Below are 12100 nucleotides of genomic sequence, written 5' to 3'. Positions count from 1 at the left end.
GGGTGGCAAGTAAGTTTAGTTAATTATTAATTCCAGAACATGAGAGAGGCCATGTGTGAGTTTGCAATCTGTTCCCTTGCACAACGAGTGTATTTATTGATTTCTTTAGCTGCCCATCTCAGGCAAACAACTCTGAGCACTGAACAATCCCAAACAATTATAATACGAATTAAACGTATATGGGTATGTACGGTAGATGAGTTAAAGATGCTGCGGTTAGATGTCAAATCCAGCAAGGTCCTTCGGGTCTCGTGGAAGGCCAGTCGGGTCGGGGTCCTCCCCAATCCTGAATGCCCCAGAGGGGCTATGCCAAGGAAGGTGCCCCTCCAAGTACCCACCAGCCGACCTGCCTTGGCATGCCCACCACTGCTCTCTGGAAGGCCTCATTGCTTCTGGTCCTTGAAGCTGAGAACAGCCTCTTCCCCCCCACCCCGGGGGGCAGTGTTTCTCAACCGTGGCAACTTGAAGATGTCCGGACTTCAACTCCCAGAATTCCCCAGCAGTGGTTAGGACAGTGTTTCTCAACCTTGTCAACTTGAAGATGTCTGGACTTCAACTCCCAGAATCCCCCAGCCAGCATTCGCTGGCTGGGGAATTCTGGGAGTTGAAGTCCGGACATCTTCAAGTTGACAAGGTTGAGAAACACTGCCCCCCGGGGGAAAGCTTCCTGGGCCCCCCTCGCTGCCCGTTGGGGGTCTTTGAGGGTCTTTGGGGGTGACATGCTGGGGGCACGAGGCTACCCAGAGTTTTGCAATGTGTGGCTGGTTTATCAAAGCCCCACCTCCCTCCCCCCCCCCCCATGCTTCTCAACCTTGGCAAGTTTAAGAGAAGTTGGACTTCAACTCCCAGAATTCCTCAACCAAGGGAATTCTGGGAGTTGAAGTCCAACCCCCCCTCCTAAACTTTCTTCCTGCATCTATTCTGTTTGGCAAAGTCACCCTTGCCAAGGATTAGAGAGAGAGAGAGAGAGGGACTAGATCCCTGTTCCAAGCAGATCCCTGATGCACGGATCCCTGCAAGGGGATCTTGCACCTTCGCCAGCGGTGCGCATGCGCCCGGAGGGCACTTCCTCGAGCACGCCGACCGTCTCTGCGCAGGCGCGCTCAGGGCCCCGCCCAGCCCAGTCCAGTCGAGACCGTTAGGCTAACGGTGCGCGCGAGCGGGGGGGGGGCGGCTCCGCGAGGCGAGCATGCGCCGCACAGAGGTGGGCGGCGCCCGGCGCATGCGCGGAGGCGTCGGCGTCGTCGTCCGGGGACAGCCCGGGGGTTGAGGTGCGCCCGGATGGCGGCGGGCGGCGGCGGCGGCGGCGGGAGCTCCGCGTCCGGGTCCAGGAAGCCGGGCTCCCCGCGGGACTCGGAGTCGGAGGTGTGGTCCCGTCGCGTGCGGGAGCTGGTGAGCGCGGAGCCGGCCAGCCGCCTGTGCTTCGAGTGCGGGCAGCGCGGCGTCACCTACGTGGACATCACCATCGGCAGCTTCGTCTGCACCGCCTGCTCGGGAGCCCTGTGAGTCCCCCTCCCTGCCTCCCTCCCTCGGCTGGGGGTCCTGGGCGGGGAGGGGGGCTCTCCAGGGAGGGGAGAGGGGAGCCCTCCCCCCCCGCCCCCTTGAAAGTGTGGGGGGGGGCAGGAGGGGCAGCACACCTGGCACCTGCAGGGTGCAATCGCTGATCTCTTCCCCCCCCCCTTTGAGTCTGCGGGTGGGGGAGGCTCCCCCCTCCCTCCCCTTCCCTGGGTGGCTTTCCTGGGGGGAGGGAGGAGCCTGCCCCCCCCCCCCGTCACCCTTGGAGGAGGGAGGGGCAGCACACCTGGCACCTGCAGGGTGCACGCATCACCTGCTTTCCTACCAGGAAGAGTTTCTTCAACGCTGGACACTTGCAGAGGGGTGGACTACAACTCCCAGGATGCTGGCTGGGGAATTCTGGGCTTTGAAGTCCACCCCTCTTGCAAACGGCCAAGGTTGAGAAACCCTGGCCTCCCCCCCCTCACTCCCCACTCCCCAATTCGAGGTCTGCCCCACAAGGGATCAGGAGCACTAGATCTACATCCGGGCCACCTCACTGGGGAATTCTGGGAGTTGAAGTCCACCCGTCAGGCGGAGAAAGGCCGGCTCCAAAGGAAATGGGCCGCTTGCTGCTGTCCCCCCCACCCTGCTGGTCGCCCTTGGGCTGGCAGCCCCTGCCCCTCTGCCTCCGGGCGATGCCAGCTCTTCCAATGCAGGGAGTTGCAGCTCCGCATTTTGCTCCCTGGTCCTGCAGCCTGTCGCGACCCTCAGTGGCCGATCCTGGCTCGGATAGGGATTCAGACAGAGGCTCCCAGCAGCTCTGGCGAAGGACGGGTGGGGGGGGGGGGTTCTTGCCTGGGCATCCCCTTAACTTGGTCTTGGCAGATGGAAACGCAGCGAGTGGGGCGGGCGTAATTTGGGGTAGATGGCAGATGATAAAATGCAACAGGAGCTCGCGAAGCCACAAGCAAGGCCTAAAAAAGACCATTCACACAACACCTTTGACCCATCCGTGTCGCCTGCTCACAACACACACCCAGAGCTTCTGCAGGGGGGCCTTGATAGCTGCGAGAGACGCCATGGAAAGGAGCCGCTTGAGGTGGGAGGCAGAGGAGGCGAAGGGGGTGTGGAGCATCCAGGAAGGTTTCTGGGTGGAAAATGGGCTGCAGGCTGCCTCGTCTCTGCCCTGCCGCGCGAAGGGGAATCATCGCCCATGGAGGCCCGGTTTACAGGGGGACAGAGCCCTGATGCCACAGGGCATCTCAAGGGCATAGATGGGGAAGGCTCAGCCGTAGGAGCATGGAGCCCTGGGTGTGTGTGTGTGTGCATGAATTTGGGCCAAGCGGGGCCCGTATTCCATCCTCCTTCAGGGGGCTCCAGTCTCGGCAACCTTGAGGCTTGTGGATTTCAACTCCCGGAATTCCCCAGCCAGCTGTGGGTGTTTGTGGGAACGCAGAGACTTGGGAGCCAGATGTGCCCCTGGTCCGAAGCTACGTTGAGCTGGTTTCCCTCCCCCCTTTCCCCCCCCTCCCGAGTCACTCCTTTGAAGGCCGGTCTGAGAGCTGAACTGTTGGTCCTTGTAATCATTAACTGCCGGGGGCCGAAGAAGAACCAGGAGCTCCAGAGAGGGGAAACTTGGCTCCGGCTGAGCCAGGAAGGGCCTGCGGGCAGGAACTCTGCGCTGCCTGCCTCCCTTCTGCCAAGGCCCGGATCTCAGGGCGGTGGGAGGGGAGGGGGCTCCTGGCCACGTGCTTAGCTGTCCTCAGTCCCCACTCACCGGGCCGAAGATTCACCCCCATTGACTCGGCCCTGCCTCCTACGGAGCATCCCGCTCCGGCCAGGGCCTCTAACGGAAGGGCCAGCAGTGACGATGTTTGAGGGGCAGCCAGAAAGAAGAGGGTGGGGGGCACCTTCCTGTCTATGGAGATTCCCGGTCATCCAGGCCCCAAAGGAGCCTTTTCCAAAGGCTTTTCCTCTTCTCTGAAGACGTTTCGATTCTGGTTCAGGGAAGCGTCTTCAGTTCGGCACTTGGGAAAAGCACCAGGGACCCGCCTGTTCCCCAGAGCCCCGGAAGGCAGGACGAGGAGCAGTGGATGGGGGCTAATCAAGGAGAGAGAACTAAGGAGGAATTGCCTGCCAGCGAGGACAATTAACCAGGGGAACTGCTTGCCACCAGAAGTTGTGGGGGCTCCCATCACTGGAGGCTTTGAAGAAGAGATTGGACAACCGTTCGCCTGCAAGGGTTGAGGGTCTCCTGCTAGAGCAGTGGGTTGGGCTAGAGCAGTGTTTCTCAACCTTGTCAACTTGAAGATGTCTGGACTTCAACTCCCAGAATTCCCCAGCCAGCATTCGCTGGCTGGGGAATTCTGGGAGTTGAAGTCCGGACATCTTCAAGTTGACAAGGTTGAGAAACACTGTCCTAACCACTGCTGGGGAATTCTGGGAGTTGAAGTCCAGACATCTTCAAGTTGCCAAGGTTGAGAAACACTGGGCTAGAGGACCTCCAAGGTCCCTTCCAGCTCTGTTGTTCTCTTCCCTCTCCATTGCTGTAACTTGTGAATGCTTTTCTCTTCCCCCGGGTAGCCGTGGCCTGAATCCCCCTCACCGGGTGAAGTCCATCTCCATGACCACCTTCACGGAGGGCGAGGTCCAGTTCCTCCAGTCCCGGGGAAACGAAGTGAGTGTGGAGGGGGGGGGAGGTCACGGGGGGGGGGAGGGGGTCTCTGTGCAGGCTTTGATTCCGCTCACCCCCCAGCCCCAGCCCAGGATCTCTGTGGGCCTACAAGCTCTGAAGCCAGTTCAGCCCCCGGGCCTGTCAAGCTGGGCGTGGAGGCAGACTGGCCTTTTAAAAGGAACCCCCGGGGAGGGAGGGAGGGAGGCCGTGTCCCTGGGGGGCTCCTGCTTCTCGGTCGGTCCCCCCCCCTTTTATCAAAGGAATTGGCTTCCTAAAAAACCTGATCTGGAGTCCCAAAGGAGCCTTTTTCGAACTCGACTCTCTTATCTAATGTGATGCTCTCTCCTCTCGTTCGGATCCCCCCCCCCCCCCAAAGGCCTGCCGGAAGATCTGGTTGGGGTCTTTCGACTCGCGGTCGTCTCTGCTGCCGGATTCTCTGGACCCTCAGAAAGTGAAGGAGTTCCTGCAGGAGAAATACGAGAAGAAGCGATGGTGAGGAGGACGGGGGGTGGGAGGGAGGGGCTCCCGGTTGGGGCAGCCGGCCCACCCCTCCCGTCCGGCCCCATCAGTTCAGCCCCCCGTGGCCGGCCTCCCTCCGTGGAGCCACCCTCGATGGAAGCCAGTGGCCCACAGAGCTACCCCTGGGATGGAAAGTGGGATAAACTCACCGAGAGGGTGAGGAGGAGGAGGGGGAGAGTCAAGGCAGCCTTCCCCCCCCCCCCCAAAGGCTCACCTGTCCCCTGGTCTTCCTCGCAGGTACGTGTCTCCTGACCAAGGCAAAAGCCTGGCGGCTCCCAGTGCCCAGGCCTCTCCTGCAGGAGCCAAGATGGGCGCCAAGACCCCCCAGGTCAGAGCTCCCCCCAGCCCCCCCTGGCACGCAGGCTCCCCTGGGGGCCCACTTGGGGATTCAAAGGCAGCCCCCCCCCCTGCCACTTGCCTGCAGGCTAACAGCCCCCCCCCCGGTGGCCCTTTGGGGCAAGAGGAGGGTGGCCTTTGAGCCTTTGTGGGAGGGCAATCATTAAAAGCCCCCTCCCCTCCTGCATTCAGCTCCACAGCCTTTGTCCCTTGAGGGCTAAAAGGGGACCCCCCCCCCAATAGACCCTGACTCTGCCTCGTCCCAAATGGGAAGCCACTGGCTTTAGGCAGTCCGGAGGGTGGGGGGTGGGTGGGCGCCTTCTGCTTCCCAGGGACCCCTTTCCTTGCAGGTGTCGGAGAAAGTGCCCCCACCAGCCGCCCAGCCGCCCAAGAAGGCCAGCACAGACCTCCTGGCAGACATAGGGGGGGACCCCTTTGCAGCCCCCCCACCCAGGCCGGCCTTCTCGGCCTTTGGAGGTGAGTCCCTCTGGCGGGGGCTGCAGGGCCTCTCCTGGTGGGAGGGGGGGTCTCCCTGCTGAGCCTTCCTCTCTCTCTCGAGTGCTGGGGGAGGAAGACCTGGGGGGGGGGTCTCATAGGGAGAGCCTCCGTCGGAGGAAGGAGGAGGGCAGCAGGGACCAGGTGAAGGGGCATGAAATGGCATCTGACTCACACCACCCTCCCCTCCCCCTCCAGGCAGCCTCTGTGCTTGGGGACAGTGGGCCCCATCCTGCCTTGGGGACGGGGGGGGGGGGACGGGAAATCTGTAGCCCTTGGGGGTGATTAAGGCTCTCCCCCCCCTCCCCCATTTGCGCCCTCAGGCTCAGGAGTGGCTCATCCCGCCTTCCCCGGCTTCGACGCCTTTGGGGGAGGCCCAGCAGGGGCGACTTTTGGGGACCCCTTGGCCTCCAGCCAGAGCCCTTTCCAGAGTCACCCCATCACTGCAGGTAACCTCAACCCCCCCCCCCCCCCGAACTCAGGCCCTGGGAGAGACCCTCCGATGGGGTGATCCCGGATGCTTCCGGGTGGATTCCGGTCGGATTCCGATTTGTCGGGATCTGTGCCTTCTCGGCCATTCTTGGGAGCCTCATCAGAGGGGAGGGGGGGTAGGTTAACTGGGGGGGGGGGGTCGGGAGAGGCATTCTAGCACCCGTTGGGTGGCAGGGGGCAGCTGGGCTTTCCCGCTGGGAAGGAGAGAAGGGCCGGGGCTGTTTGTGTTGAAAGAAAGGATGGGCTGGGGAGGGGGGTGTGGGGGCATCTCCCATCCAGGGGGTCTTTGGGGGTCCTTAAGGCCGTCCTGCCAGCGGGGGCCCCCTTGACCACTCTCGTCCTTCCTCCTCTCCCTGCAGGTGTCGCCCAGGCGGGGCCCTTCCCCGCCTCCCCTGCCAGCCAGCCCGGGGTGGGCATCCCGAGCCTGGGCGGAGGCTTCCGCATGGGAGCGGTGCCAAGCAGGTAGCTGCCCTCTCGCTGGTGCCAGCGCTGCCCTCGCCCTCCTCGGCTGCCCCCCCCGAGCAAGGTCTGTCCGTGGGGGGCAGCCGTGCCTTGAGCTGAACTGCCCTTTCCTTTGCCAGCGTCTTCGGACCCCTCGGCCAGGCCCCCGTCCTGCCCCCCTCCAGCCCCGCTGCGGTCTTTGGGGGTAAGTAGGTGGCTCCTTGGTGGTGGGGCGGGGAGGGGGGCACCCTCGGGCTCAAGGGGGATTCCGTCCTCTCTCTCCCTCTCTCTCTCTCCCACGCAGCGCCCACCTGCACCAACCCCTTCACCAGCCCAGCGGTCACCCAGCCCACGCTCCCCTCCACCAACCCCTTCCAGACCAACGGCTTCAGCCAAGGTAAGCCTTCCCTGCCTCCCACGGGGGCTGCCCATGCCCCCCTGGAGGACCCCCTGGCACCCCTTGCCGGAGGAGCAGCAGCCCAGGGTGTAACCCCGGAGCTCCCCACCTCTTGTGCCCCACTGGGCTCGGCTGCTGCTTCCTGGAGGAAGTGAGAGAAGCCTGAACCCCCCTCCCTCCCCCCTCCTCTCCAGGGGGGGGGTCCCAGCATCTCTGGGGCTTTGGGGGGGGTTCCCTCCCCCCCCTCCGGACTTTCAGGCTGAGCTTCCTGAGTTTCAGAGGGCTGAGCCATTTGAAAGCTGTGGGGAGCAACCCAGATGGAGCCCCCTCTCCAGGGGTCCCTCAAGGCGGCTGAGGGGTTGCTGGGGCTGTGGGGGGGGGGCAGCAGGGCAGCAGCGTCCTGGGGGGGGGAGGGAGGCCGAAAGGGGTCCCCGGTTGAGACCCTCGGAAGAGGGCAGAGAAGAATCATAGAAGCCCCCCGAAGGCAGGACAAGGAACAATGGAGGGAAACTAATCAAGGAGGGGAGCAACCTGGAGTTAAGTGAGGACAGTTAACCAGTGGAACTGCCTGCCACCAGAAGTCACGGGGGGCCTCCGACACTGGAGGATTTTGCCTGCAATTGCATGGGGTTTCCTGGCTGAGCAGGTGGGTGGACTAGAAGACCTCCAGGGTCCCTTCTTCCGTGTTCCCTCACTCTGGACCCTCTTCCGGCAGGATCCTTCCTGGTCGGCTCCCCCGGCAGCTTCTCCGGCCCCTTCGCCTCCCCCCTGCCCCAGGAGCCGCTCTTCTTCCCCACCCAGGGAGTGGTGGGCCAGCCGCACAACGGGGGTAAGAGAGGGAGCTGGGCCCCCGGTGGGCAAAAGGGCTACGGGCCGCTTCCCCCCCCCCCATTGACTCCCCCCCTTTGCCTTCAGGGTCTCCCTTCGGAGCGAGGCCCCTGGGACCCCCTGCTGGCTACTCCACCAACCCTTTTGTGGTAAGGGGCCTGCCTTCCCCCCCCCCGGGCTGTGTGGGTCCTTGAGGGAGGGGGGCTTCTGGGGAGGGCCTGAGGGGTCAGCTGGGGGGGTCCCTCACCCTCTCCCTGTCTCTCCCACAGAACCCGATGGCCGCAGCACCTTCGCCCCCCTTCGCCCAGGCAAAGCACCCCCCCACCAACCCCTTCTCCTAGCCCCCTTCGGCCTCCAGGGCGGACGGAGACCCCCGGGTGGGGGGGGGGCTCCCATCTGCATAGCACAGCAGAGACAGGGGTCCCGAGGGCAACCGGGGCCTGAGCAGAGGGCAGGAGGGGAGGGAGGGGGCAGCCGGGGCCAAAGACCCCTTTGGGAAGGACCAGAGGGGGTCCCACTGGAATTAGCCCCTCCTCCTTCCTCCCCCCCCCCCCCCCGCACAGCACAGAGCCTGCAGAAATCCCCTGAGGAGGGTCTGCAGCAGCCCCTCCCCCACCCGGGGCCTCCCAGCAGACCTTGCGATGTATCCCGTGGGGGGGACAGTGCAGTGGGCCTAATCTGTGCCCCCTCTCCCCTCTTTGGCCTGTCCCCCGCCCCCCAGTGCCCACCAGGCACCCTCTGGTTAGCAGGGGGAGAAGGCCAGAGACCCCCTCAGCTGCCCCTCCTCGCTCTCGCTGCCTTCTTGCACTAAACCTGGGGGGGGGGTCGTCTGTCAGGGATGCTTCAGTTAGTGAGCCTCAGTGAGGGTGGGGGGCTTTGTGTGCCCAACAGCCACGACCCCTGAGGGGACCCGAAAGAGAAGGAAGGGGGAACCGCACCCCCTCCCAGCACTGTGGAGACGCCTTGAAGCCCCCTCCCATAAATTTCCAAGGGGAGGGTCTCCTGTCATGTGCCATATGGAGCCTTTTGAGCCCCCCCCCCTCAGCTTCCTTCTGCCTGGATGTCCTCCCTCACCTGCCCCATGGGGGACCGACTCTTTCCGGGGGGGGGACTCTCCCCCAGAGTCTGTCCCCCCCCCTCACAAAATGCTGCCCTCCAAAGTCTTCCACCCCCCGACCCCCCTCCCTTGTCAATCAGTGCCTGCTGAGTCATGTCCACAAGTGACGACACTTCTGCTTTCGGAAGCCCCCCCCCTACCCCCCCCGTCCTGCTCTTATCTGGGGGGGGGGAAATCTGACACGGCTGAATTTAAACTCCCCCTTCGCCCCCCCACAGCCCCCGAATTGAGGGCAGAGAATCTGCACTCCCTTCCGCCGCCCCCCCTGCCCCCCATTGGAAGCAAAGCCACCGCCTGGGGGGGGGGGAGTCTCCGGATGGCCAGGGGGCTGTGGGTGGGTGGGGGTGTCATGGGCCCCTCCTTTGCACCTCATTTCAGGGCTCTCCTTGGGGGAGGGGGAGGAGGGTCTGCTCACCGTGCTCAGTTTTTCTTTTTGGAACCCCCCCTCCAGCCCCCCCCCCCGTCCTTCCCCTCGCTGCCCCCCCTTCCCAAAGAAGACGAGTTTATATTTTGGAGAAAAATATGGACCTACGTTTTTAAAAGCTTGTATCTTATCTATGCTCACCAAATCTATATATGTATAGAGAGAGAGACGAGACGCGTTGCACTCAAAATGTCTATAAAAGAATCTATACGAGGAGAGAAAGTGGATTTAACAGATGTGCCCAGCTGTTTTCTTTTGGGGACCGCACAAGCGGCCCCCTGCGGAGCTCCCCCACTCTGTGTGTGTGTCTGTGTGTGTGTGTGTGCAAGGGGGGGGGGGCTCAGAGGGATGCTCACACATTGAAACACCCCCAACCACCCAGAGACGGATTGGAGAGGTGGTGCCTTTTCAGCCCACATTCTATGGGGGGGGGGCATCCTGATAGCTGGGCACCCCTCCCTGCCCAGCTGGCTGTGTTTAGGTGGCCCTGGGCTGATGGGAAACCCCTGGGGAATTGAAGTCGGACTCCTGAGTGGGGGCCCATTCAGTCGTCTCGGCTCCGGGGCTGTCCGGGCTCTGCCAGCTGGGGAATTCTGGGGGTTGAAGTCCACAGGGCTTCAATTGGACCCCCCCCCCCCGGAGCTGCTACGGATGCCTCTGATGCGCATGGTCCTTCCCAGGAGCCCCAGTTGCCACCCGCTGCTGCCCAGGGGCCCCTCTTGTTCCTGGGGCTTCCTTGGGGCAGCCTCCACCTGTGCCCGGTGGGGAGTCCTAGAGGCTGAACCAGTAGAAGCCGAGTTGGTGTCTGTCTGCCCCTGGCCTTCCTTCAGCAGTGGCCAAGGGCGCCCTCTGCTGGGAGACTGGTGCAGAGGCAGCCCCGGCCAGGGCCCCAATCCAGCATTGTGGGGGGAGAGGGGGGGCATTGCGATTGCAGGGGCCGAGATCCTGCCCATCCCCCAGAGACCACCGTCATGCAGAGCCGTGTGGGGAGGGAAGAGGCTGTATTTGGGGAGGGGGTGCCTGGCCGCCACAGAGCCTGGAAGGGGGGGGGGGCCTCCGTCAGGTGAGCTCCCAGAGCAGTTTGATGGCGGAGAGAGCCAGGCCAAGCAGGATGCCGGAGAAGTGGCCGGTGAAGGAACTCCTGTGTCCGGGAGAGAGAGAGAAGCACAAGGACGGACAGGGTGGGGTCTCTGACCGAGGACCTCCACGCCCGCCTCCCACCCACCCACCCACCCACCGGGGCAGCCTGCAGGTGGGGCTCCCCCAGCTGTCTCCCCCATAGGGATTATTGCCAACAACTCCCATGTTTGAGAAGGGGGCAAAGCAGCTGCATCCGAGGCCCCCAACCCACATCGCTCGAGGGCCTCCAAGCGGCTTCCGTTGGCCATGAGGTTGGCCCTTCCCCAGGCCGGACTGAGAGGCTGCACCCCTCAATGCTTAATCCCAACCCACAAGATCAGGGGCCCTGAAGATGCCCCCGGAGGCAGGGAGGGGAAGATGCCCAGGAGTCCCGTAGGGGGATTCCAAGGTCCACTCTGGTTGCCAGTGGGGGGGGGGGGGGCTTTAAAGAGAGCCCTCCCGTCAGCCTTGGAGATTCAGGGCTGCAGCCAGGTGGGAGAAGAGGCCTCAGAGCCCCCCCCCCCCCGCCGACTGAAGAGGGGGCCTTGGCCTGAGCCCACCCCAGGGGGCCCCCTTACCTGGGGCAGAAGAGCGCCAGGGCCAGGCATTCCGCAATGCAGAGCCATCTGGTGGTCATGCCGGTAGCCATGGTGGCCACGGGGAAGGCCTCCGCCTGCCTGCCCATGGCTTCCAGGGAGAACAGGACCCCTGCAGCGCAGCAGGACGGAAAGGGGAGGGGCCCCTGTGAGGAGGGGAGGGAGGGACCCCCACACCAGCACCCCCTGCCCCTCCTGGCACCCACAGAGCTCCCAGGACGAACTGCCCCGATCAACAGTCCTCGCCCTTCTAGAGGGAAGCCCCTTGGGACTTTGAGGAAGGGGCATCTCTTCCCTCCCTGTGTCACCCAGCGGTAAGACCCCCCAGGAGGGACCCTGGGACGCTGCAAGGGAGGGCAGAGGCTATCTCCCCTGGTGCCCTCCAGTGCAGCCAGGCGCAGGGACCTGCGGCTGGCTCAGGGCTTCTCCAGGGGTCTCCAACCCCCCCTCCCTCGTTTGCTTGAGACCCCAGGGAGAGGGGGCTGCACCTGAGAAGCCCACCGCGCAGTGCTCCCAGTACCAGTGGTGCCCGGTCACCAGCGCCAGCAGGGCGTTGAGCCCAAGGTGCACCAGGCCCCCCAGCAGGGCCAGGGCCAGCAGCAGGGTGCCCGTCCGGAGGCTGCCCACCTCCTGCTCCAGGCTCCAGCCCAGCCAGAAGAGGGTGCCCATGTTGAGGAGCAGGTGGAGGAGGCCCAGGTGGTGGAAGGGGGCCCAGAGCAGGCGCCCCCACTGGCCCTGCTCCCACACAGACGCCACGCTCAGGCAGGTCCCGCTGGGCGGGTGGACGGGGTGGCAGAAGAAGGCCACATTGGTGGCCACGAGGGCCAGGGTGGCCCAGGGCACCATGGGGTCGGTTTCCCCCAGCTGGGCAGCCTGGCAAGGGGGAGAGCAAGGCCTCTGTGACCTCAGGGCTGATGCCAACCCCTTCCTTGGCCCTGGGCCCCTGCCTGCCTGCAGGGATGCCACCCAGGGGCCACACACTGTGGGGCTCCTAGTGCCAGGGTCCTTGGAAGCCCCTCTGGAGGCCAAGGGGGTGGCCGTCTTGGTGGCCCCTGCCCAGTTAAGGCCGATGGGCATCTGAGAAAGGCCCCCGCTGGTGTCCAGAGCACCTTCCCTCCTCGGCTGTCCTCTCCTCACCCAGAACCCTGCAGCCTCAGGAGCGGCT

The 12100-nt window shown here is 64.1% G+C and overlaps 1 protein-coding gene and 1 long non-coding RNA gene across 2 annotated transcripts; one reads left to right on the top strand and one right to left on the bottom strand.

Annotated features, from left to right (window-relative positions):
* The first annotated feature begins 1223 nt into the window (after positions 1–1223).
* Positions 1224–9452, top strand: AGFG2 (ArfGAP with FG repeats 2). The gene is made up of 12 exons (XM_032236799.1): positions 1224–1502; positions 4081–4174; positions 4548–4663; positions 4928–5018; positions 5377–5503; positions 5845–5970; positions 6373–6475; positions 6595–6659; positions 6759–6851; positions 7567–7680; positions 7767–7828; positions 7949–9452. Exons 1-12 carry the CDS (start codon positions 1282–1284, stop codon positions 8018–8020), a joined length of 1284 nt encoding a protein of 427 aa, XP_032092690.1. The 5' UTR covers positions 1224–1281; the 3' UTR covers positions 8021–9452.
* Positions 7948–12070, bottom strand: LOC116522131. The gene is made up of 2 exons (XR_004256934.1): positions 10918–12070; positions 7948–10361 (listed from the first exon to the last, which is right to left on the bottom strand). It is a non-coding gene; the product is annotated as an uncharacterized LOC116522131 (long non-coding RNA).
* Positions 12071–12100: the final 30 nt, after the last annotated feature.

Source organism: Thamnophis elegans, chromosome Z (assembly GCF_009769535.1).
Source record: "Thamnophis elegans isolate rThaEle1 chromosome Z, rThaEle1.pri, whole genome shotgun sequence".
NCBI classification, from domain to species: Eukaryota; Metazoa; Chordata; class Lepidosauria; order Squamata; family Colubridae; genus Thamnophis; species Thamnophis elegans.
The sequence above is the reverse complement of the archived record's forward strand: the minus strand, read 5'-3'. Positions and strand labels throughout refer to the sequence as shown.